Below are 23,568 nucleotides of genomic sequence, written 5' to 3'. Positions count from 1 at the left end.
TCTCCGTGGGTTTTGGAGCCTGCCAAATTTTCCCTGTGGATGTTGGTGTTCTGCTGTTGTGGCTTCCTCTAAGGGGTTTGGATGAGTGTGGGAGGACCCATGTTAAACACCACTGTCAAGTCTTACTTTCCTGGGTAGATTTGGAAGCCCAGGAATGGTTCAGTTATCCTCTAGCTTTTTGCTTGAAGGCTATTAGTCACCCTTACTTGAAGAGCCTTCCTTTCTCAATTGAATGAAAACCTCCCTTAGGTATTCTGCATAAGAGGATTTCCCCAGGGTGGGGCAGATACTAGTTGTTAATGGGCCTCAATTTGCATTTCAATAGCCCACCTAGGTGGGGTTGAATCTCTGAGGAAGGGGCTGCTGTCTCTCCCCAGAGCCCTGGGAAGGAGTAACATGGCCACAGTCCTGTATGGCCGCAACACAGCAGGAGCTCTGAGCACCCTCCAAATCACGAGTGTCCCCACACAGTTCCAGTCCTGCCTTCCCTCCCTCTGCAGGAGCTCAAGGTGAGTGGCTGCGGCTATTTTAGTACTCTGTCCCTGCCCTCTGTGCTTTGGAGCCTCTTGTGACTTTAACCCCAAGGGCACTGCTCACAGCCAAGGCCGTTGGTGTCCACTGCTCACAGCCAAGGCCGTTGGTGTCCATGGGCTCCCAGCCCCCCTCTTGCACCTCCGCAATCCTATCAGGATAGATTCAATGTCCCTCATGCAACAAGGATGAGGGAGTGGGTGAGAGAGAGAGAAACATCGACGTGAGAGAGATGGGTTGCCTAGCGGGGATCAAGCCCACAACCCGGGCATGTGCCCTGACTGGCATCGAACCGGCAACCCCTTAGTGCGTGGGACAATGCCCAACCAACTGAGCCACACCGACCAGGCAAAACTGATAGAATTCTATCAAGTCGTTCATTTGGTCCTATGACTTCAGAGGCCTCAGTGTTAGATGTGTCTCCCAGGAAAAACCATCTGCCACCATCTGTATATTGAATTACTTCTCAGCCATTAAAAATATCATGAGTGACATTCTGAAAAGGCCCAAAACACGGGAACATAAAAGAGATCAGTGGCTGCTGGGGGATGGAGATTGGGGGAGGGACACCAGTATCAGGTCTAAAAAGCCCTGCATGAAAGGGCAGGTGGGATGCAGAAAAATGAAAGGGCACAGGGAAAAGAGGCTCTCTTTTTCTCCCAATCTCCATCACTTTATTTTTCTTTTCTTCCCTCTTCTCATGCCACACCCTTTAACTCAAAATATACTTTCTTTTTCTTTTTACCAACTCAGCTGTGGGACTATGGCATACCTAGGGCACAATTGCCTAGCAGGGTTTTAGTCATTTCCCAGATAACAGTGCTTCCTTCCTCCATGAATATGTGAACTTGTTCATCGGATACTGGGAGGGGGGTAGTTTAGGGATCACTGACTTAAGTAACAAACCAGGCAAAGAAAGGAGGCATGAGACGGACATCAGTCTTGCTCTATGGGCTGAGGGATTGTGCATGTTTGTTTATCTGGCGTTAGATAAGGAACATAAGAAACCTGCCTTCTGAGGGCCTTAAGCCAGAAAGGATAAGTTGTAAATGATGTCATCACCATCCATCATCTTGGGTAACAAAGAGGGAGGGAAGGCAGGAGGGAGGGAACCTGACGGGAAAGAATTGGTGACCTGGGCGTGTCCACTGAGCTTTCTGTCTTCCTGGTGGCGTCTCCAGTTCTTCTTTTGTTTGGAACATCAGCAAATGACTGAGAAACAAGTGCAGGTAAGAGCTGATGGATTACTGTGCATTGTAACCTTGAGTACAAAATAAATGGACTACTTCTGAAAGATCTTTTGACTGGATGTCTGCCCCCTCAAGTTTTGAGCCTTTCACTCAATGCATTATTTAACAAAAAATAATTATTACCTAATTTAAGGCCTGGCAAGTGAAGGTAGTCTTCCCCCAACTTTGGCTAAAAATTTTCTCTGAAACACTTGTGCAAGTTACTTTTAGTCTTCGAGTTCATTTCCTCATAGGTGAAAGGGGGATAATATCGCTTGGTTTACAGAGCTGCTGAGAGGCTCTATGTACTTAGCAGCATATAGTGGGCACAGGATGAATAAATGATAATGATTCTTCCTCATATTTCCTGGGTCCGTCCAAGGTAGGCTCTGGGTCTAATTCATCTCCGGTCTTTTGATTCTTGTTGTCCTGATTGGCTTCAGTTTCCCCCACTGTAACATACACATTGAACTAGAATCAAACTGGCATTTCACTGGCCAAAGTTGGCCTGCATGGGTGTTTTGCTTGGCCCACGTAAAGGGCTTTAAGAGGAAATCACAGCCAACATTTTAACATTGAGATATTTTACACAGAAATCTAGAATTCCATCTTCTCTGAAAAAATCAGGAGATGTGGTAACAATGAGTCCACATTCCTGCTCGACAACAACTGGCTAGAACTGGCTAGAGCCCAGTGGCAGCTGCCCCCTTAGGCAGAACACGCACTGTCAGTTGGCCAGGGCCCATCTGGCCTGCTCTCATCCTTATGACCTGCTTGATCTCGCAGACATTTCAATCCGTGGCCTTCTGGACAACTATGGGAATAGTCTATGCCAGGCAACGGGTAGGCACTTACTTGCTGAATGAATAAATCCCCCACCCTTTTTTCTCTGTCATTTTCTTCTCCAGCCATATTAAGAAATGCCAGTTACTGAGTAAGGCGATTTTCACTTTGAAAGGTGAATTGAACAAGTCTGTTGGAGTCAGGATAGTGTAGGTTATACTGTGGTAACAAACAACTCCTGTGTCTCAGTGTCTTACAACAAGATTTTATTATTTGTTCACACACACACACACAAACCTAGGCACAAAAATGGGGGGGGGGGAGATCATCATATTTTCATATGCATGGATACAAGCATGAGTGCACTGCTATGTTTGCAATGACGAGTCAAATAAAAACTCTGGCATATGAATATACGAACACACGAAACCCTGGTTCGAGACTGACCAGCTTAGGTTGCATAACCTTGTTTATATAGGACCTAAAAAAGCCCCAGGATCCAAGGGAGTAAGTGATGGGGGTGCAAGAATATCTGCCCTCGGCCAAGGAATTGTGCCATACAATAAAAAGGGCGTGAAAGCTTATAGAAGTACCTGGAGGCTTTAAAAAAAAAAAAAAAGCATTTTGAACATTAAACATTTGCAAATGCATAAACAGGCAAGTACTCTAAAGACGCCTCCTCCTCTGGGCTTCTAGCTCAAGAAGGAGATGTGTCCCAGATGTCCGTCCAATAGGCAGAGAAACAGAACTGGCCGGCCTGGGTCGGAGAGAGGGGCTAGAAGGCCGGAGCCCTCTAACTCCAGCAGGAGCTGTAGACAGAAAGGGAGGGGTGAGGGCCAGCTCGCATCCCTTTCCCCTCCCGCTCTCCCCTCTTTTTCGTTCCACCCAGTCGAGGCTTTGCCACCTGGATCATTGCACAGAACTCTTCCTCACTTGATTTGCTCATCTCAAATCTTGCCACTTCTAGTCCCTCCATCACAGTCACCACATTTCTTTTTGCCGAGCCTGGGGTCTTTGAATATGCCGCTCCCCAGCTCACACATTCCCTGGCACCTCACCACCCACAGTTGCTGGTTTAGCCTCCTAAGCCTGACATGCCAGACCTCTGTGATTGGTAGCCTCTGCAGCCTCATCCCCTTCCATTCCAGCAGTCCCTCCAGGGTTGCTGCTTCACTCGCACACTATGCCCCATCCACCATTTTGGTCTGGAAGTGCCCAGCCTTCCCTCTCAGCCTGCCCAGGTGTCTCTCTGTCCTCAGGCCCCCTCCAGTCCTTCCTCCCCGGGCTCATCATTGACATTTAGCTGCAAGACACAACTCGTGGAGGCACGCATCCAGGCTCCACATCTAGACTGGAAGCTCCCTGGAGGCAGGGACCAGAATCCCCTCCCAGAGAAGGCACATATCACCTATATGTGTCCTCCCCAGACCACAGCAGGTGACAAGGGTCTCGGTAGAAAACTCTAGGCCGAGAGTCGGGAGACCTGGCTCTTCCACTTGATATGCCACATGCCCTCGGGCACGTCCCTGCCATTCTCAGGGCCCCGGTTTCCTTGTTTCTTGATATCGGGGCACCGGCCATTGGCTGTTGAGGAGTACAAAGCTCGATAAACTGATGATTCACCGAACAACCATCAGCTGCCATCTCAGGTATCAGCGTGAGGAGCTTGGGTGCCGGGTCCCTGGAAGGTTCAACCCACCAAGCCTGACTTTCCAGCTAAGCCCCGCTTACCACAACGCCCTCCCATTTCCCAACTATTCCCACCCCGTGTTGTGTTCTCCTTTCAAGGACCACGCTACCTGGTGCAACTCAAGGCTGGAGCTGGGAGATGGAGCCTGAGGGGGCCTGAGGAGATGCTCTCAGAATCAGCAGAGCCTCGGCCGCCTCCAGCTTCCGCCGCCACTCTGAGGAGGGAGAAACCGAGGCCTGGCCAGAAGCTGCGGCAACCTGCAAAGGAAAGGGTGTGAGAGAATGGGAGCTGGGAACCCACACCTCCCCGCCTCATGCAACAAGTGCCCCTCAGTCCCCACTTCCCCTGAAGGCCCCACCCTGCCCGAGGCATTCTGCTCCTCCCATTCACTACGCTTGGCCCCTGCCAGGGTTCTGGACCCAACTGTTCTCCCAGGATGTGTGGCTGCAGTAGAAGAGGGTCAAGGGTGGCATAGGAGTGGGGGACCCGAGTTGAGTATCTAGTGACCAGGGTGAGGCCAGGAGATGAAACCCTCCGGAGGACACACACCACCAGTAGACAGAGAGGGGCAGGATTTTTACAATATCTGAATGTGGGAGTCCGAATGCCTGCTGACCATTACTTGTTGTGGCTTGGGCAAGTCCCTTCCCCTGCTTAGCCTGTCTTCTTTTCCATCTCTTTTCTCTAAATCTTTCCTGAGACACTAACTCCTGCCAGCCTTTTCAGAACCCCCGGGGGCAACAGTGAAGATTATGGGAAATCACAGTTGTCTGTGTTTTAATCTGCAAAGCACCTGGAGAGATGTGGTTACTGTCCCTGTTCAGGGACTGGTTCTTGGGTCCATAGTTCCCAGTCCCCATGGGAGTGGAAGGACCAGCTTGGCTTATCTCCAGGAAGCTTTCTGTAATGGTCTCTGGACTCTCACCTAGGCTTCTGTGGCCCTCACCATCGCGCTCCCCCTTTTCAGCAGGACCTTCTATCCCATCAGTCTGTTTCATGTGGAACAAAAGGCTCCACTTGTTAAAGGCCTGCTATGTGGCCTTTGTCCTGCTGTCAATGCTAGTGGTGTAGAATACTGTCCCCTCTCAGTCCACTGACAAACAAGTGGAGGCTTGGACACCTAAACTCACTTGTCTGAAGTCCCTCACCAGTAGGAAATAGCAAAGCAGGGAGAGCCCTGTCCTTGCCTGTTAGTCCGCGATGCTGCCTTCTCACCTTTGTCCTCCTCTGCCTCCTCCTCCCCCTCCTCCTCTGCCTCCTCCTGCCCCTCCTTCTCTGCCTCCTCCTCCCCCTCCTCCTCTGCCTTCTCCTGCCCCTCCTTCTCTGCCTCCTCCTCCCCCTCCTCCTCTGCCTTCTCCTGCCCCTCCTCCTCTGCCTCCTCCTCCCCCTCCTCCTCTGCCTCCCCCTCCTCCTCTGCCTCCTCCTCCTCCTCTGCCTCCTCCTCCTCCTCCTCCTCCTCCTCCTCCTCCTCCACCACTGCTGCCTCCACTTGCTCTCTGCATGTCACACGGCATCGAGCACAAGGATGGGCACACAATACACATCTAGCTCCGCGCTCCCTCTCAATCTACTCACGAGCCCCTCAGGGCAGGGGGCCTGTGGGAAGTCCCGGAAGGAGAAATTGTCAGTTGCTTCTTCAAGGGTGCTGGAGTCCAGGACAGAGACAAAGAGTTTGGGGCTTGGTTCATCCGCATACTCCCCTGGGAGATCTCCTGCAGAAGCAGAGAGCACAGGTTGGAGTCAGGTAGAAGTCAGGCCATGGAGAGGAGGTGGGCATGCTTTGGGATGAGGATAGGAGCTGTGAATGTCGGGGCTGAGAAGACTTTGAAGACCAGCCAGTCTTACTGCTTGTTTTGCAACTGGGGAAATTGAGGCCCGGAGAGAAGTATTTTTCCTCCACGGTGACATGGCAAGTTGCAGTAGGGTTAGAGACGGAACCCACGTCTTCCAGACAGAGAGAAAGGGGTCTGGACCGTGGCTGAGTTGGAAACCTTCCCCACTGGCCCGAGGCTCTCCTTACCTCCCTGGGGGTTGCACAGGGGTGGGCCTTACACTGGGGCATGACGTTGTCCTTCCCAGCTGTGGAAGACTCAGAACAGCTTACGAGATCCTTTCCCCCTCACTGTGCCCAACTCCACCTCATCCTCCGTCTCAGCTCTCTTTCCACTATGGATGTTTTCAAACCCCTCCCCGTCAGATTCCACGTTGCCAGCAACGGTTGGTAGATGATCCTGAAGACGTTTTGTAGTTGGGGAAGCTAAAGGCAAGGAGTAACCTGCCCAAGGCCCCACCGGGCAGGTTGAGTGGTAGGTGTGGTGGCAGAACTACTCATGCTCCCTATACCCAGAACCCGGTTCCCCCTCTGGCCAGAGACACTCACTGAGGACACTTCCTTGAATGGCCATCTTCTTGACAAAGCTGCGATGTCTGGGAGGTGTGCTTCCACTCCTCCTCAGATCTCGAGTCGGATGCCTGTTTAGGTGTGGCCCGTGGTCCATCTCGAAGGCACTCTCAGCAGGCAAGACCCTGCAGTCCTCCGTAAAGTGGGAGGTTTTAGGTCTAAAGTCCGTCACACTTAGAGGAGGCCTGCCCTCCCTCTCCCTTGCCAGGTACCATACTCACGACAAGAGGTCACACTTGTGACACTCGCAGGCTTGGAAGAGGTAGAAGTGCTCATGGTCCTCGGTTTGGTCAGGCATGCCGTAGTTGTGGCAGCAGACACAGCAATTTACAGCTCTTGTGAGGCCAAGGTTCATCCCCATTGGGGTTCTAGTCTCCAGCCCAGTGGTGGAGTCACAGGGGCAGCAGGGCATAGCAGGCATTTTGTTGGGCTCCTTGGTTCTAGGCCCGGGAGTGGAAGTCAGGATGGCCACATGATCCCCTGCCCCCAACCACACTGCCTCTGACCTTGGTCAACCCCACCTGAAGAGCCTGGGTTCTTTTCCATCCAGCTCACTGCTGAAATCAGATTGCACCCTGCCTTCTTGCTCATGGAGCCTCCTTCCCAAGAAGCCATACTCATGCATACATAGCTTTGTTCCAAGAAACTCCTGACTTTGGTCCTGGATGCTTGCAACCCAATTATTCTTCTCTTTGCTTAGTTTCACTCCACATAGTCCCTGTTTCCCGGCATGCCCCTGCACCCTCGTGCCTCTTCCACAACTACTGGCCCTTGTTATGTATCGTCCTGTACTCTGCTACACCCAACTATTATTCCCGACACCCACTTCCAGAATTGCCTTCCTAATCTTCTGCGTTCATTCACGGTGCACTCCCCAGCTCACACATTCCCTGAGTCTGTGCCCCGACACTCCATTTCACTCGTCTCATATATGCCCCGCATCCCATGTTCTTTAGTCACACACCATTCTGATATTTTTCTTGCAGCACACCATGGTCGTAATTATGTCCTTACTCCCTTTCCAGCTGGCAGATGTTTCCCCCCAAAATGATGTTATTCCGCTGTACCCCAAGTCCCTGTTTCAATCATTATCTTCACCCATCCTGTCGATTATTCATTGAATAGAAGTTTGTCTAGCCTCGTATCAAGTGTCAGACCCTGATGTCGTCAACAGCCGAGCCCTCACTGTACTAATTGCTCTCTGGCAGCAACACACCCCTCCCTGGTTTCGAGCAAACCCATGCGTACCTCCACAGCCTCCCAACAACCTTCCGAGCTTGTCCCCATGCCTCCAAAATTAGGCTGGAGGACCCCTTTGCCCGCCCCCAACACACACGCCGGGAGTGTGCCACGTCCTCTCCACCAGCCCAAGCACTCGCTGCCCCCCCCATCAGAATCAAAGGCAGGCTCATGAGCCCTGAGCCCTGCCCCAGGGGCCAAGCACCGGGACTCAGGAGGCTGCGGCACTGGGTCCTCCCCCAGGAGGGATCAGAGTGGGACACAAGGAGCCGGCAGAGGTAACCTGCTCGGGTGGAAGAAAGGAGAGAGGGTGGGGAACTCACACCAGGAGGGACGGAGAAAAGAAAAAGCAGGGAAAACAGAGGGCTCCTCTTCCTCATACCAGCCTGTGGTTACCTCAGTCTCCAGCAGCACGTACTCTTGCACAAGACACCAGAGGAAAGAAGCTGTCCCTCTCCGTTTCCCGCCCTTCCCACAGAAGCCAATGAGCTGCCAGCACTGCCTTCCGCCTTCCGCTGTGGCCGGCGACCAATAAGCTTCGATTTCCTTGGAAACACACCCACCAAAGTCCTGCCCCCTCTCCTCTCCCGGCTCCTCCTCAGGCTCGCGATACGACGGACGCCGACACTAGGTGGACCTTGAGGTGCACCTTGATGCTCCCCAACCTTGTTTCCCAGACTGTTCTCTCTTTGAACGTGAAATATACATGTGGGTGCATTTTTAACTCGTGTGCTTCGTATTCTGTCATGTACTTTCACAAAATTCAGCGTGTGCTTTTAAGATCGATCCACATGCCTCTGGCAGGGATTCCGAATAGGGCGAGGTTTCAGCCCCAGGGAACATGTGGCAATGTCCGGAGTCACTGTGTCCCACATTGGTGAGTCTCTGTTCCTGAGCTCCCCGTTCAGTTGCTTGAATTTGTCTATTCCCATGACAGTGCTACACTGTTAATTTTCATCTCTCAGTAAGACGTCTTGATCTCTCGTAGGGCAAAGCCCCCATCCTACACATCACCTCCAGGCACATCTTGACGACTCTTCGCACTTTGCCTTCCCATATCAATGTTATCATGAACAGGTCCTGTTCCCGGAAAACTCCTTTGCAGCAGATTTGGAATCTATAACTCAGACGAGAATGGACCATCTTTATGCTATCCAGCCTTCCTAGTCACCAACAGGGGCTGTCTCTCCACTTAGGGGGTCTTCTGTAACGTTTTAATCTCTCAGTTTGGTATGTACTTTTATCTTTTGGACATTCAGACCCTGTACATCTTTTGCTGTATTTATCCTAAGATACTCCACAGTGCTATTGCTCTTGTATATGCTATGTAGTCAAATTTATATCTTTCTATTTCTATCAAATTTATACAAATCCACTGGGCTCTTTAAAAAGTAAATGGAAAGTCAGCCACCATGCTAAAAGCTCAAGGATACCTAATGATTTCTCTACAGGTGCTCCGCGGTTTTCTATGGCGCTCTCACTAACAGAAGTACAATAATCAACAAACAGATTTCTGTGTGTGTGCTAGCTAGGACATCCATTACAAGGTCAAATAGAGATGGCAACTGTGGGCAACTTTGGGTTGGTCCTAATATTAAATAGATAGCTGCCAACATTTCCATATTAAAATGGGTTTCCTGTGATTCATTGTCTTCCCTCCCTCCCGTCCTCCCCCCCCCTCTGTCTCTCTCCTCTCCTCTCTCTTTTTATACATTTCCTTTATTGATTTTACAGAGAAAGGAAGGGACAGGGAGAAGGATAGAAACATGGATGAGAGAGAACATCCATCGGCCGCCTCCTGCAGGCCCCCCACTGGGGATGGGGCCCACACCCTGGGTACGTGTCCCGACTGGGAATCGAACTGACAACCTCTTGCTGCATGGGTCGATGCTCAACCACTGAGCCACATCGGCCGGGCTCCTTTCTCTCTTTCTCTTTATCAGCTTCAGGAATTTCTCTTATATTCCTAGTTTAAGGAGTTTGTCGTAAAAAGTAATGAACAGATACTAAATTTTACATTTTTTGCCTCGATTGAAATGATCAAGACTCTTTTGATTTAGTCTCTTAAATACGGTGAATGCTATTTATAGATTTCTTTTCTCAAAATGTTTCGTCAAGCTCATCTTGTAACAAAAAAGAACAAAAATTATGAATGTACTTCTTAGCAATTTTCAAACATTAAACATACACATTCAATTAGCACCTACAGCAAGCAACAGAATGATGACTAACACACAAACCTCTCTCATGTGTCTATAGTTTTTCGAATGTTAAACCACTTTTGATCTCCAAGGATAAATGTAACTTAGTTATGGTGCATCTTTTGTATCTGCTGGTGGCATCAGTTTGCTAAACTTTTGCTTAGGATTTTGCATCTTCTGCTCACGTGCGAGATTGATATAATGTTTCTCTTTCTCATATTATCTTTGCTGGTTGAGGGTCACGGTTTTCTAGTCTCATTGACTAAGTTGGTGAGTAGTCTCTCTTTTCTATCCTCTGGATGTGTTTGCATAAAATTAGGAATACCTATCTTGAGAACTGATTACAACTTGACTGCTAAACAGCTGAGAAGTCTGTTTTTCTTTCTTTCTCAGAAAAAAGAAGAAGGAAGGAAGGAAGGAAGGAAGGAAGGAAGGAAGGAAGGAAGGAGGAAGGAAGGAGAAGAAGGAGGAGGAAGGAAGGAAGGAAGGAAGGAAGGAAGGAAGGAAGGAAGGAAGGAAGGAAGGAGGAAGGAAGGAAGGAAGGAAGGAAAGAAGGAAGGAGGAAGGAACAATGGAAAAGGAAGGCAGGAAGGAAGAAGGAAGGAAGGAAGGAAGGAAGGAAGAAGGGAGAAGGAGGAGGAAGGAAGGAAGGAAGGAAGGAAAAGGAAGAAGGAAGGAAGAATGGAAAAGGAAGGCAGGAAGGAAGAAGGAAGGAAGGAAGGAAAAAAGGAAGAAGGAGGAGGAAGAAAGGAAGGAAGGAAGGAAAAGGAAGAAGGAAGGAAGAATGGAAAAGGAAGGCAGGAAAGAAGAAGGAAGGAAGGAAGAAGGAAGGAAGGAAGGAAGGAAGTAGGAGGAGGAAGGAAGGAAGGAAGGAAGGAAGGAAGAAGGAGGAGGAAGGAAGGAAGGAGAATGGAAAAGGAAGGCAGGAAGGAAGAAGGAAGGAAGGAAGGAAGGAGGAAGGAAGGAAGGAAGAAGGGAGAAGGAGGAGGAAGGAAGGAAGGAAGGAAGGAAAAGGAAGAAGGAAGGAAGAATGGAAAAGGAAGGCAGGAAAGAAGAAGGAAGGAAGGAAGGAAGGAGAAGAAGGAGGAGGAAGGAAGGAAGGAAGGAAGGAAGGAAGGAAGGAAGGGAGGAGGAAGGAAGGAAGGAAGGAAGGAAGGAAGGAAGGAAGGAGGAAGGAGGAAGGAGGAAGGAGGACGGAGGAGGACGGAGGATAGGAACAATGGAAAAGGAAGGCAGAAAGGAAGAAGGAAGGAAGGAAGGAAGGAAAGAAGGAAGGAAGGAAGGAAGGAGGAAGGAGGAAGGCAGGAAGGAAGGAAAGAAGGGAGAGAGGAGGAGGAAGGAAGGAAGGAAGGAAGGAAAAGGAAGAAGGAAGGAATGGAAGGACAAAGGAAGGCAGGAAGGAAGGAACGAAGAAGGAATGAAGGAAGGAAAAAAGGAAAGAAGGAGGAGGAAGCAAGGAATGAAGGGAAGGAAAAGGAAGAAGGAAGGCAGAATGGAAAGGAAGGCAGGAAAGAAGAAGAAGGAAGGCAGAGGAAGGAAGGAAGGAAGGAAGGAGAAGAAGGAGGAGGAAGGAAGGAAGGAAGGAAGGAAAGGAAGGCAGGAAGGAAAGAAGGAAGGAAGGAAGGAAGGAAGGAAGGAAGGAAGGAAGGAGGAAGGAGGAGGAGGAAGGAACAATGGAAAAGGAAGGCAGAAGAAAGGAGAAGAAGGAAGGAAGGAAGGAAGGAAGGAAGGGAAAGAAGGAAGGAAGGAAGGAAGGGAGGAAGGAAGGAAGGAAGAAGGGGGAGAATGAGGAGAAGGAAGGAAGGACAGGAAGGATAGGAAGGAAAGGAAGAAGGAAAGGAAGAAGGAAGCAGAGAAAGGAAGGAAGGAAGGAAGGAAGAAGGAAGGCCAAGGAAGGAAAGGAAGAGGGAGAGGGAGGAAGGAAGCAAGGAAGGAAGGAAGGAAAAGGAAGAAGGGAAAGGAAGAATGGAAAAGGAAGGCAGGAAAGAAGGAAGGGAAAGGAAGGAAGAAGGAAGGAAGGAAGGAAGGAAGTAGGAGGAGGAAGGAAGGAGGAAGGAAGGAAAGGAAGGAAGGAAGGAAGGAGAATGGAAAAGGAAGGACAGGAAGGAAGAAGAGAAGGAAGGAGGAAGGAGGAGCGGAGGAAGGAAGGAAGGAAGAAGGGGAGAAGGAGGAGGAAGGAAGGAAGGAAGGAAGGAAGAAGGAAGAGGAAGGAAGAATGGAAAAGGAAGGCGGAAGGAAGGACGAAGAAGGAATGAAGGAAGGAAAGAAAAAGAAGAATCAGGAGGAGAAAGGAAGGAAGGAAGGAAGCAGAGGAGGAAAAGGAGAAGGAAGGAGAAGGAAAGGAAGAAGGAAGGAAGGAAGGAGGAAGGAAGGAAGGAAGGAGGAAGGAAGGAAGGAGGAAGGAAGGAAGGAAGGAAGGAAGGAAGGAAAAGGAAGAAGGAAGGAACAATGGAAAAGGAGGGCAGGAAGGAAGGAAGGAAGGAAGGAAGGAAGGAAGGAGGAAGGAAGGAAGGAAAAGGAAGAAGGAAGGAAGAATGGAAAAGGAAGGCAGGAAAGAAAAGGAAGGAAGGAAGAAGGAAGGAAAGAAGGAAGGAAGGAGAAGAAGGAGGAGGAAGGAAGGAAGGAAGGAAGGAAGGAAGGAGGAAGGAAGGAAGGAAGGAAGGAAGGAAGGAAGGAAGGAAGGAGGAAGGAGGAAGGAACAATGGAAAAGGAAGGCAGAAAGGAAGAAGGAAGGAAGGAAAAGGAAGAAGGAAGGAAGAATGGAAAAGGAAGGCAGGAAGGAAGGAAGGAAGGAGAAGAAGGAGGAGGAAGGAAGGAAGGAAGGAAGGAAAAGGAAGAAGGAAGGAAGAATGGAAAAGGAAGGCAGGAAGGAAGGAACGAAGAAGGAATGAAGGAAGGAAAAAAGGAAGAAGGAGGAGGAAGAAGGAAGGAAGGAAGGAAAAGGAAGAAAGGAAGGAACAATGGAAAAGGAAGGCAGGAAGGAAGAAGGAAGGAAGGAAGAAGGAAGGAAGGAAGGAAGGAAGTAGGAGGAGGAGGAAGGACGGAAGGAAGGAAGGAAGGAAGGAAGGAAGGAGGAGTGGGGAAGGAAGGAAGGAAGGAAAAGGAAGGAAGGAAGGAAGAAGGAAGGAAGGAAGGAGGAAGGAGAACGGAAGGAGAATGGAAGAGGGAGGAAGGAGGAGGAAGGAAGGAAGGAAGGAAGGAAGAAAGGCAGAAGGAAGGAAGGAAGAAGGAGAAGGAAGGCAGGAAAGGAAGGAAGGAAGAAGGAATGAAGGAAGGAAGAAGGAAAGAAGGAGGAGGAAGGAAGGAAGGAAGGAAGAAAAGGAAGAAGGAAGGAAGAATGGAAAAGGAAGGCAGGAAAGAAGGAGGAAGGAAGGAAGGAAGGAAAAGGAAGAAGGAAGGAAGGAAGTAAGAGGAGGAAGGAAAGAAGGAAGGAAGGAAGGAAGAAGGAAGGGGAAGGAAGGAAGGAGAGTAGGGAAAAGGAAGGCAGGAAGGAAGATGGAAGGAAGTAAGGAGGAAGGAAGGAAGGAAGGAGAATGGAAGGAAGGAAGAAGGAGAAGGAAGGGGAAGGAAGGAAGGAAGGAAAGGGAAGAAGGAAGGAAGAATGGGAAAGGAAGGCAGGAAGGAAAGAAGGAAGGAAGAAGGAAGCACGGAAGGAAAGAGAAGGAAGGGGAGGAAGAGGAGGAAAGGAGAAGGAAGAAGGAAGGAAGGAAGGAAGGAAGGGAGGAAGGAAGGAGGAGGAAGGAAGGAAAGGAAGGAAGGAGGAAAGGAAGGAGGAAGGAGAAGGAAGGAAGGAAGGAAGAAGTAAAGGAGGAGGAAGGAGGCAGTAATGCAAGGAAGGAAAAGAAAGAAGGGAAGGAAGGACGGAAAAGGACGGAAGGAAGGCAGGAAGGAAGGAAGAGGAAGGAAGAAGGAAGGAAGAAGGAAGGAAGGAAGAAGGAAGGAAGGAACGAATGGAAAAGGAAGGGAGCAGGAAGGAAGGAAGGAAGGAGGAGGAAGGAAGGAAAAGGAAGCAAGGAAGGATAGGAATGGAAAGGAAGGCAGGAAAAGGAGAAGGAAGGATGGAAAAGGAAGAAAGGAAGGAAGGAGAAGGAAGGAAGGAAAGGAAGGAAGGAAAGGAGTAGTGAAGGAGGAAGGGAGGAAGGAAGGAAGGAAGGAAGGAAGGAAGGAAGGAAGGAAGGAAGGAAAAGGAAGAAGGAAGGAAGAATGGAAAAGGAAGGCAGGAAAGAAGGAAGGAAGGAAGGAAGGGAGGGAGGAGGAAGGAAGGAAGGAAGGAAGGAAGGAAGGAAGGAGGAAGGAAGGAAGGAAAAGGAAGAAGGAAGGAAGAATGGAAAAGGAAGGCAGGAAAGAAGAAGGAAGAAAGAAGGAAGGAAGGAAGGAAGGAAGGAAGGAGGAAGGAAGAAGGAAGGAAGGAGGAAGGAAGGAAGGAAGGAAGGAAGGAAGGAAGGAAAAGGAAGAAGGAAGGAATAATGAAAAGGAAGGCAGGGAAAGACGAAGGAAGGAAGAAGGAAGGAAAGGAAGGAAGGAAGGAAGGAGGATGAGGAACGAAGGAAGGAGGAAGAAGGGAAGGAAAAGGAAGAAGGAGGAAGAATGGAAAAAGGAAGGAAGGAAGGGAAGAAGGAAGGAAGGAAGAAGGAGGAGGAAGGAAAGGAAGGAGAATGGAAAAAGGAAGGCAGGAAAGAAGAAGGAAGGAAGGAAGGCAGGAAAGAAAGAGGAAGGAAGGAAGGAAGGAAGGAGGAAGGAGGGAAGGAAGGACGGAAAAGGAAGAAGGAAGGAACAATGGAAAAGGAAGGCAGGAAGGAAGGAGGAGGAAGGAAGGAAGGAAGGAAGGAAGGAAGGAAAAGGAAGATGGAAGGAAGAAGAAGGAAGAAAAGAAGGAAGAAGGAAGGAAGAATGGAAAAGGAAGGGAAGAAAAGAAGGAAGAAGGAAGGAAGAATGGAAAAGGAAGGCAGGAAGGAAGGAAGAAGGAAGGAAGGAAGGAAGAAGGAAGGAAGGAAGGAAGGAGAAAAAGAAAGAAGATAAGAGAAGAAAGAAAGAAAGAAAGAAAGAAAGAAGAAAGAAAGAGAGAAGAAAAGGAAAGAGAAAAAGAAAGAAGTTGACTCAGTTCCACAGAAAATTGCTTTACTCTGACAAGACATTTTCCATGTATCAAAGGCAAATTTTCTTTAGGAGAAAGCTGGGGATTGACCACTGTATGCTTATAATGGTCTAATGTTCTAATAACTACATATAGTAGTGTTGGCCATCGCGAAAGATAGTTTTAAAAAGCTATTATAACATTTTTTAAATTCTATTTTCAATTCAAAATGTTCATAAAGAAAACTTTAGTCTCGGCTGGCTTCACTCATGAACAATATCACACATTTAAAAGAAAAAAAATAGCAACAGTCTTACAGAAGTTTTCCAGAAAATGCAGCAGGAAAATACAGGAATTTTATGAAGGCAGCACTACTTTTATACAAAAAATAGAAAAAAGACACTACTGGGGGGGGGGGGGGGGGGGGCGGGAAAGCACTACCGATCAATATCCCTGATAACATAGATGTAAAACTCCCTAATGAAATTTTAGAAATTTGAATCCAGTGGTCTATGAAAAGTATAATCTGTGACCACACAGGGTTTATCCTAGGAATGCAAGGCCATTTTAACATTTTAAAAGAGGCATCAGTGTATTTTGCCATATTAAGGCAACGAAGGAAAAACAATCACAATATATGACAGAAAAGTCATTTGATTGATGCAAAATATTTATTCGTGATAAGCATCTGCTAACCTAAGGAACATGAGGGGAACATCTTTGACCTGATAAAGTGCTTCTACCCAAAAACTGCTGCTGGCATCATAGTTAATGGTGAAAGACTGAATGTTTCTCCCACAAGATTAGGAATATGGCAGTATGTCCACTCTTACCATGACAGGTCAACATATACTTGGGTCTTAGCTGACAAGGCAAGAAAAAGAAACTGTATTTTCAAAAGGCACGATACTCTACACAGAAATAAAATTAAAATAAAAATAAAAAAAGCACCTCCCGGATGCAAGAAGTAACTTAACAAGGTCACAGGAAAGTCAATATAGAAAGTTTCTTTTTATTTCAGTATACTAGAAACAAATAACTGGAGATGGATTTTTTTTAAAAGCACATCACATACACTAGCAGTAAAATAAATGAAATTCCTGCTGATAATTTTAACGTTGCATTTGCAAGGCTTGTCCACAGATAGCTATAAAATATTTCGAGAGAAATTAAACAAGACGGATATAAATGGAGGTATACATATTATGTTCATGGATCAGAAGGCTCAAAAAAGGTTTAAATGTCAAGTCTCTAGTAACTCATCTGTAGACTTGCCACATTCCTAATTAATGAAAAGCTACTACTAAAACGTATAAGGAAATGCAAAGGACACCGACTAGCAAAGCCATTTGGAAAAGCATAAAGATGGAGGACTTACACTACCAAACTCCCTGACTTAAAACAAAGGTGTGGAAATCATGACAGTGTGGCATTACCATAATGATAGTCCTGTGGATCAATGGATAAAACAGAAAGCCCAGAAATAGCCCTACACATATATGGTAAGTTGATTTGTGACAAAGGTGCTAAGATCATTAAGATGACTCATAATTAACTAATGGTGCTGGAAAAAAACACATCTCCATGGGGAAGGAGAAAACACAAACAACTTCAGTACCTCACACTATATGCAATAATTAACTAAAATAAACAATAGCTCCAAGTGTAAATCGTAACATAAAAAGCAACAAGAAGCCCTGGCCCGTTTGGCTCAGCGGTTAGAGCGTTGGCCTGGAGAGGCCCGGGATCGGTTCCCGCTAAGGACATGTACCTAGGTTGCAGTTTGTCCCGGCCCCGGTTGGGTCGTGTGGGTGGCAACCACTCGATGTGTCCCTTGCACGTCGATGTTTCTCTCTCTCGCTCCCTCCCTCCCACTCTCTCTGAACAAAATATCAAAAAAATGTCCTCGGGTGAGGATTAAAAAAAAAAAAAGCAACAAGAAAACATGAGAGAAAAGTTCTGCGTTGTGAAGTTAGGCAAAGTTGTCTTGGGTAGGAAATTCATTCAAAAAGTTTGTGATTTGACTTTGGGTGGTGGGCACACTATGCAATATACAGATCATGTATCGTAGAATCATACACCTGAAACCTATGTAATCTGATTAACCAATGTCACCCCAATAAATTTAATTTTAAAAAATGTACAAATCACAAAGGGAAAATAATTGATGGGTCATTATTAAAATTAAGAGAAAGACAAACAAAATCTTTTGCTTCTGAAAAACCAGGATTCAGTATCTCTGTGAGGCATCATTTTCTACTCCTACACTGGAACCTCATGACTGACCTTGACTTCCACGTAACACCGAGAACAGAAACCAGGGTCTACTTATTTCAATTGCAAAAACTCACTTAATTGTCTTAGGCATCTGCTTGCAAAACTCTCCCCTTTCTCATTTCCTGGCCAACTTCTTTCTTCACTCATTTCAGGCATGCCTCCTTTGGGAAATCTCCAACACTCTATTCCACCTCCCAAGGCTGGGTGGCTGCACCTCCTCCGACCTCCCTCCCGTAACCATGTAACCATCTTTTTGTTGTTGTTGTTTTGGCTTCTCACCCATAGAGACTTTTTTCTTTTTTAATCCTCACCCGAGGATATTTTTCTATTTATCCCACAAGTAGAGTGGGAGGGAGGGGGGAGGGAGGGAGGGGTAGAGAGAGAGAGATAGTTAGAGAGAGAGGAGATAGAGAGAGAGAGAGAAAGATAGAAACATCGATATGAGAGAGACACATCGACTGGCTGCCTCCCGCACGACCCGACCAGGGCCGGGGACCAAGCACAACCGAGGTCCGTGCCCTTGACCGGAATGGAACCCGAGACTCATTGGTCCGTGGGCCACATTCCTAAGTAAATGAAAAGCTACTAACCGCTGAACCAAACCGGCCAGGGCGAGGCTCATTCATTTCTAGAACCCCAAGCCATGGCCCGAGATAGGCTCCCAGAGAAGATCAGCCCTGCACTTTCAGTTATGTAAAAGATGCGTTCCTAAACAACACTATTATTTCAAAAACCAAATAAAAGGCTCTGAGGCCACCTCCCGCCTCTCTCCCTTCTGAGTGTCCTTTGCCCTTTGAAGTCCGTGGCGCAGACCCTCCTAGTTCTGGGTGCTAAACAGGGGGCAAAACGAGGCAGTGTTGCTCGAAAACCAAGTGTCAAAGATGGAATTACAGAGAAGAGGAGCAGGCAACAACGAGCTCTCGCCTCACTTAGCCCAGCTTGTGCTTTCAGTTTAGCCCAGCACAGGACTGTCCCTTCTGTCCCCCACATTTTCCGAGCCCTCCAGCCCCCAAACCACTTGTCCACTATCTACCAGACGCTGACTGTCTCACGGTCAGCATAACCTTCTGAGAGGAAGACCTCTGGTGTTGATTTGGACTGCGGATGTCATCATCCAGCTCACCCTCCTTGCTTTGATAACCCATTTGGACCCCTTCCTGTCTATGGCATCCTCACCAAATGACAACTCACCATCTGCCTGAACACCCCTACCTTTGCATTGTTGTTCAACAAGCAGATAGCTGGTTTGAGTCTGCTGGGAGGTTCAGAGGAAAGAAGAGAAAGGAAAGAAAGGACAAATGACAAAAGAGACTGGGGGGGTGGGAGTAACAGACACAGGAACAGAGCGGATGTCCTATACCAGAAATGTATCCACTGCTTGAGCACAGTGCACTGGGCTGTAGGAGGGAGGAGAGACAGGGCGGGGCCAGAGGGGCTGAAGGGGAGTGGAGGACACCGGCCCTCTGACTCTTTGCACCCAGCAGAGTGAGAAGCTTAGCTGGTCTCTTCAAGGAAGTCCTGTTGGTCACTAGGAGCACATCACGCTCTCTTGGAACCATGATCTTCACTCCTTTCCTTCCGCCTCCTGACCTGGTGAGTCCGATTTCCCTCTGTTGTCCTGCGATGTCAGCCCCAGAGGCCTGGGGCTTGGTCTGTAGCAGTCAATGCTGTATCCACAGCACCTAAAGCAGGGCTGGGGATACTCATAACACTTGTTGAATGAGGTGATGAATGTTAGGGGAGACAGAGCCCAAAAGGATAAGGCTACTTAGTGTTTCTTTGGTTTTGTTTTCTTTTCTTTTCAGAACCTGAAAGGCCAGCCTAAAGTCACCAAGGAATGTGCTGTTTTCTCTGACACGGTGGAGCGCTCATCCAATGGCACAGGCCTACCCAGGGCGTCTGCTGGTCCCCAAGGGTCTTGGAGGAGCTGGTTCCAGAGAGTCCTGGCATTTTTCACCAAGTCTTTCAGGTGAGAGCTTGGAGCCAGCCTCTGCCGCCCCCTCCTTTCCACCCGAAGGGCCTGCGGACCAGGCCTGACTTCCCCAGGGTTCCCAAGGGTCCAGTGCTCATTCTGCTTTGCCGTTGCAGGGGAGGATACCGGACACTCGGAAGCCAAGACCACGTTGCCACAGACACAGACCCCTGAATGCTGGCCAGGCCTCCTGTGCTGCCACATGCCCCTGCTTTCCCCAGTCGCTGGGCCTGAAATAAATGTGGTATGCTTGACTGATTTAGCCTCATGATGTTTATTGTACGTCTCCACACTAACATCCACTTCCTGTGGTTTATGGTTTGCCCCTTTTGGTGAAGAAGTGTTGACAAGAGGGTGTTACCACATTACTTAACCATTCGAGTCTGTACTCTTGTGCCTTGGAGCAGTACTGCCTTTTTCTCCATCGCTGCTGGAATTGGACTATATTTGATGGAGCCTGGTTGCTCTACTAATTCCAAGCATTTCAAAAATGTTTGACTGAGTGACAACTCTTGGGGCAGTGTATGAGGGTACTAGTGAGGAGAAGCACAGAGAGATTGAGTCAGAGGGAGAAATGTTGCAGAAACCGAGGTTTTTAGAAGCATTAGAACCACTAAGTTGACCACAATGACCCCCTTGGAAAGAGTCTCTCCAGTACCCGTCCTCACCCATCACCTCAGGTTATTTATCTCACATTTTAACACCATATTCCTTTGTAAGATGCTCTTGCTATGTATGGCAGCAAAACAGCAGCAGGGGAAGAGCTGAGTCTGGTGAGTGGTTTCCAGAAATGAGGAAAGCCTGGGAGCTTTTCTGGGACTGTTCTGTTCCTGGCTAAGTCTATGCCAGGGGAGTCCAGGCCCCTGTAGTCCATGCCCCTGTGGCCTAATGAGACTGTTTGGTTCCTCAGAAACTCTGGAGCCCACCAGACCCCTGGACTTGCTGCATTTGGCTCAGAACCACAGTAAGGAAATGTGAGGTTTAAGGGCTATGAGAGTCCCTCCTTCTGTTTTTAATTTTATAATTGAATTTATTGGGGTGACATTTGTTCACAAAACCATACAAGTTTCAAGTGCACAACTCAATAAAACATCATCTACACACCACATTGTGCGCCCATCGCCCAAAACAAAGTCTCTTTCCATCCACATTTTCTCCCCCTCTGTCCACCTCCACCTACCCCCACACACCTTTCCCTCTGCCTATCACCACACTGTTGTGTTTTATATGTGTGTGTGTGTGTGTTTGCTTAATCCCTTCACCTTTTCACACAGCCCCCCAAACCCCTCCCCTCTGACAGCTGTCAGTCTGTCAACTGTATCTATGAGTCTGTTTCTATTTTTTAATTAATTAATTTTTATTACAGATGTTTCTCCCCCCCCCCAATGATTCCCCTCTCCCTCCCCCTCCCCTGAGTCGGTTTCTATTTTGTTCATAAGATTCAAAGTATAAGTGAAATCATATAGTACTTGTCTTTCTCTGGTGGCTTATTTTCACTTAGCATTATGTTATCCAGGTCCCTCCATGTGGTCCCAAAGGGTAAGAGATCTTTCTTTCTTACAGTTGCTTAGTACTCCAGTGTGTATGTGTACCACAGCTTTTTAATCCACTCATCTACTGATGGGCACTTGAGTTGTATCCAGATCTTAGCTATTGTAAATAATGTTGCTATGAACATAGGGGTACATATATTCTTTTTGATTGGTGTTTCAGGATTCTTAGAATATATTCCCTGGGATGGAGTGAGGGGATGGGGAAGAGGGTGTCAATGGGGAAAAAAAAGGAGAAACATCTGTAACAAAAATAAATTAATAAAAAAATATATTTTCAAAATTGGGATCGCTGAGTCAAAAGGCAGTTCCATTTTTTATTTTTTGAGGAGACACCATACTGTTTTCCACAGTGGCTGCTCCAATCTGCATTCCTACTAACAGTGCACAAGGGCTCCCTTTTCTCCACATTCTTGCCAGCACTTGCTTGTTGATTTGTTATGGAAGCCATTCTGGTAGGTGTGAGATGATGCCTCACTGTAGTGTTAATTTGTATCTCTCTGATGATTAGTGATGTTGAGCATTTTTTTCACATGTCTATTGGCCATCTGTATGTCCTCATTGGAGAAGTGTCTATTCAAGTCCTTTGCTGATTTTTAAATTGGATTATCCTCCTTCTGTTGAGTCATATGACTTTTTTATGTATTTTGGAAACTCCTTATCAGATGTATCATTGGTGAATATGTTCTTCCATACTGTGAGTTCCCTTCTCATTTTGCTTATGGTTTTTTTTGCTGTGCAGAAACTTTTTAGTTTGATGTAGTCCCATTTGCTTATATTTTCCTTTGTTTCTCTTGCCCTGGGAGATGTATTGGCAAAAAGTCTGCTACATGAGATGTCTGAGATTTTATTTCTCATGTTTTCTTTTAGGACTTCCATGGTTTCATGACTTACATTTAAGTCTTTTATACATTTTGAGCTTATTCTTGTGTATGGTGTAAGTTGGTGGTCTACTTTCAATTTTTTGCACGTTTTTGTCTAATTTTCCCAACACCATTTATTGCAGAGACTGTCTTTACTCCATGGTATTCTCTTTCCTCCTTTATCAAAAATTAATTGCCCTGGCTGGTTTGACTCAGTGGTTGGAGCGTTGGCCTGCGTACCAGAGAGTCCCGGGTTCAGTTCCCGCTAGGGGCATGTACCAAAAAAAAAAAATTTAGCCCTGGCCGGTTTGGTTCAGCGGTTAGAGCGTCGGCCTGCGGTCTTGAGAGAACAGGGTTAGGTTCCCGCTAGGGGCGCGTGCCTCAGTTGCAGTTTGTCCCCGGCCCTGGTCGGTTGTGCGGGTGGCAGCCACTCGATGTGTTCCTTTCACATCGATGTTTCTCTCTCTCTCTCTGTTCCTCTCTCTCCCTCCCACTCTACCTGAACAAAAAATGGAAAAATGTCCTCGGGTGAGGATAAAAAAAAAAAAAATTAATTGACGATAATGCTGTGCGTTGATTTCTGGATTCTCCATTCTGTTCCACTAGTCTATATGCCTGTTTTTGTGCCAATAGCAAACATTTTTACTACAGTGGCTATGTAGTATAGTTTGATATCTAGTATTGTAATCCCTCCAACTTTGTTCTTCCTTCTCAAGATTGCTGTGGCTAGTCAGGGTCTTTTTGGTTCCTTATAAATTTTTGGAATATTTGTTCTAGATCTGTGAAATATGCCAATGATATCTTAATAGGAATTACATTCAACCTATAGATGCTTTGGGTAGTATGGACTTTTAATAACGTTAATTCTCCCAGTCCATGAACAGGGTATATACTTCTACTTTTTTGTATCTTCCTCTATTGCTTTGTTCAATGTCCTATAGTTTTCTGAGTATAGGTCTTTTACCTCCTTGGTTAAATATATTTCTAGGTAACCTAATATGTTTGTGACAATGGTAAATGGGATTTATTTTTTGGTTTCGCTTTCTGAGAGTTTATTATTGCCATTGATTAAAATGCCATTGATTTCTGAATGTTAATTTTGTATCCTACTACTTTGCCAAATTAATTTATTAAACCAGTAGTATTTTGGTGGAGTCTTTAGGGTTTTCTATGTATAATATCATGTCACCTGTGAATAATGACAGTTTTACTTCCTTGTTTCCAATTCGGATGCCTTTTATTTTTTCTTCTTGTCTGATCACTGTGGCTAGGACTTCCAGTTCTATGTTGAATAAGAATGGTTAAAGCAGACATCCCTGTACTGTTCCTGTTTTTAAGGGAAACACTTTAGTGTTTTCCCATTGAGTATGATGCTAGCTGTAGGTTTGTAATATGTGGCCTTTATTATGCTGAGATATCATCCATCTATTTCCACGTTGCTGAGAGTTTTTTTATCAAAAAATGGGTGCTGAATTTTATCAAATGTTTTTTTCTGCATCTCTTGATATGATCTTTTGATTTTTATCCTTCATTTTGTTTATGCATTTATTGATTTGTGAATATTTTACCAGCCTTGCATCCCCAGAATAAACCTCACTTGGTGATGGTGTATGATTTTTTAAATGTATTGCTGGATCTGATTTGCTAATATTTTGTTGAGGATTTTAGCATCTATTTTCATCAGGGATATAGGCCTATAACTTTCTTTATCTGTCTTGTCTTTTTTTATTTATTTATTTTAAAGAGAGAGGAAGGGAG

At 46.9% G+C, this 23,568-nt stretch overlaps 2 protein-coding genes across 2 annotated transcripts; one reads left to right on the top strand and one right to left on the bottom strand.

Annotated features, from left to right (window-relative positions):
* Positions 1-3,209: 3,209 nt before the first annotated feature.
* LOC118636043 (doublesex- and mab-3-related transcription factor C2-like) lies at positions 3,210-8,805 on the bottom strand. Its single transcript, XM_036271109.1, is given in 7 exon segments — positions 3,210-3,352; positions 4,343-4,490; positions 5,809-5,945; positions 6,338-6,508; positions 6,614-6,759; positions 6,856-7,074; positions 8,669-8,805. Coding segments are annotated over 7 exon segments (1,101 nt in total).
* A 10,073-nt stretch (positions 8,806-18,878) lies between these two features.
* LOC118636645 (protein FAM236D-like) lies at positions 18,879-19,646 on the top strand. Its single transcript, XM_036271768.1, has 3 exons — positions 18,879-19,018; positions 19,231-19,394; positions 19,514-19,646. Exons 1-3 carry the CDS (start codon positions 18,983-18,985, stop codon positions 19,569-19,571), a joined length of 258 nt encoding a protein of 85 aa, XP_036127661.1. The 5' UTR covers positions 18,879-18,982; the 3' UTR covers positions 19,572-19,646.
* The last annotated feature ends 3,922 nt before the right edge of the window (positions 19,647-23,568 follow it).

Source organism: Molossus molossus, unplaced genomic scaffold (genome assembly GCF_014108415.1).
Source record: "Molossus molossus isolate mMolMol1 unplaced genomic scaffold, mMolMol1.p scaffold_m16_p_2, whole genome shotgun sequence".
Lineage (NCBI taxonomy): Eukaryota > Metazoa > Chordata > Mammalia > Chiroptera > Molossidae > Molossus > Molossus molossus.
Note: the sequence above shows the minus strand (reverse complement) of the source record. Positions and strands in the feature narration are given on the sequence as shown.

Bases quoted from the DNA above. Each gene is read 5' to 3' on its own strand.
- LOC118636645 (XM_036271768.1), top strand. From the start codon at position 18,983: ATGATCTTCACTCCTTTCCTTCCGCCTCCTGACCTG. The intron at 19,019-19,230 runs GTGAGTCCGATT...TTTTCTTTTCAG, and splicing joins TCCTTCCGCCTCCTGACCTG to AACCTGAAAGGCCAGCCTAA. The intron at 19,395-19,513 runs GTGAGAGCTTGG...TTGCCGTTGCAG, and splicing joins TTTTTCACCAAGTCTTTCAG to GGGAGGATACCGGACACTCG.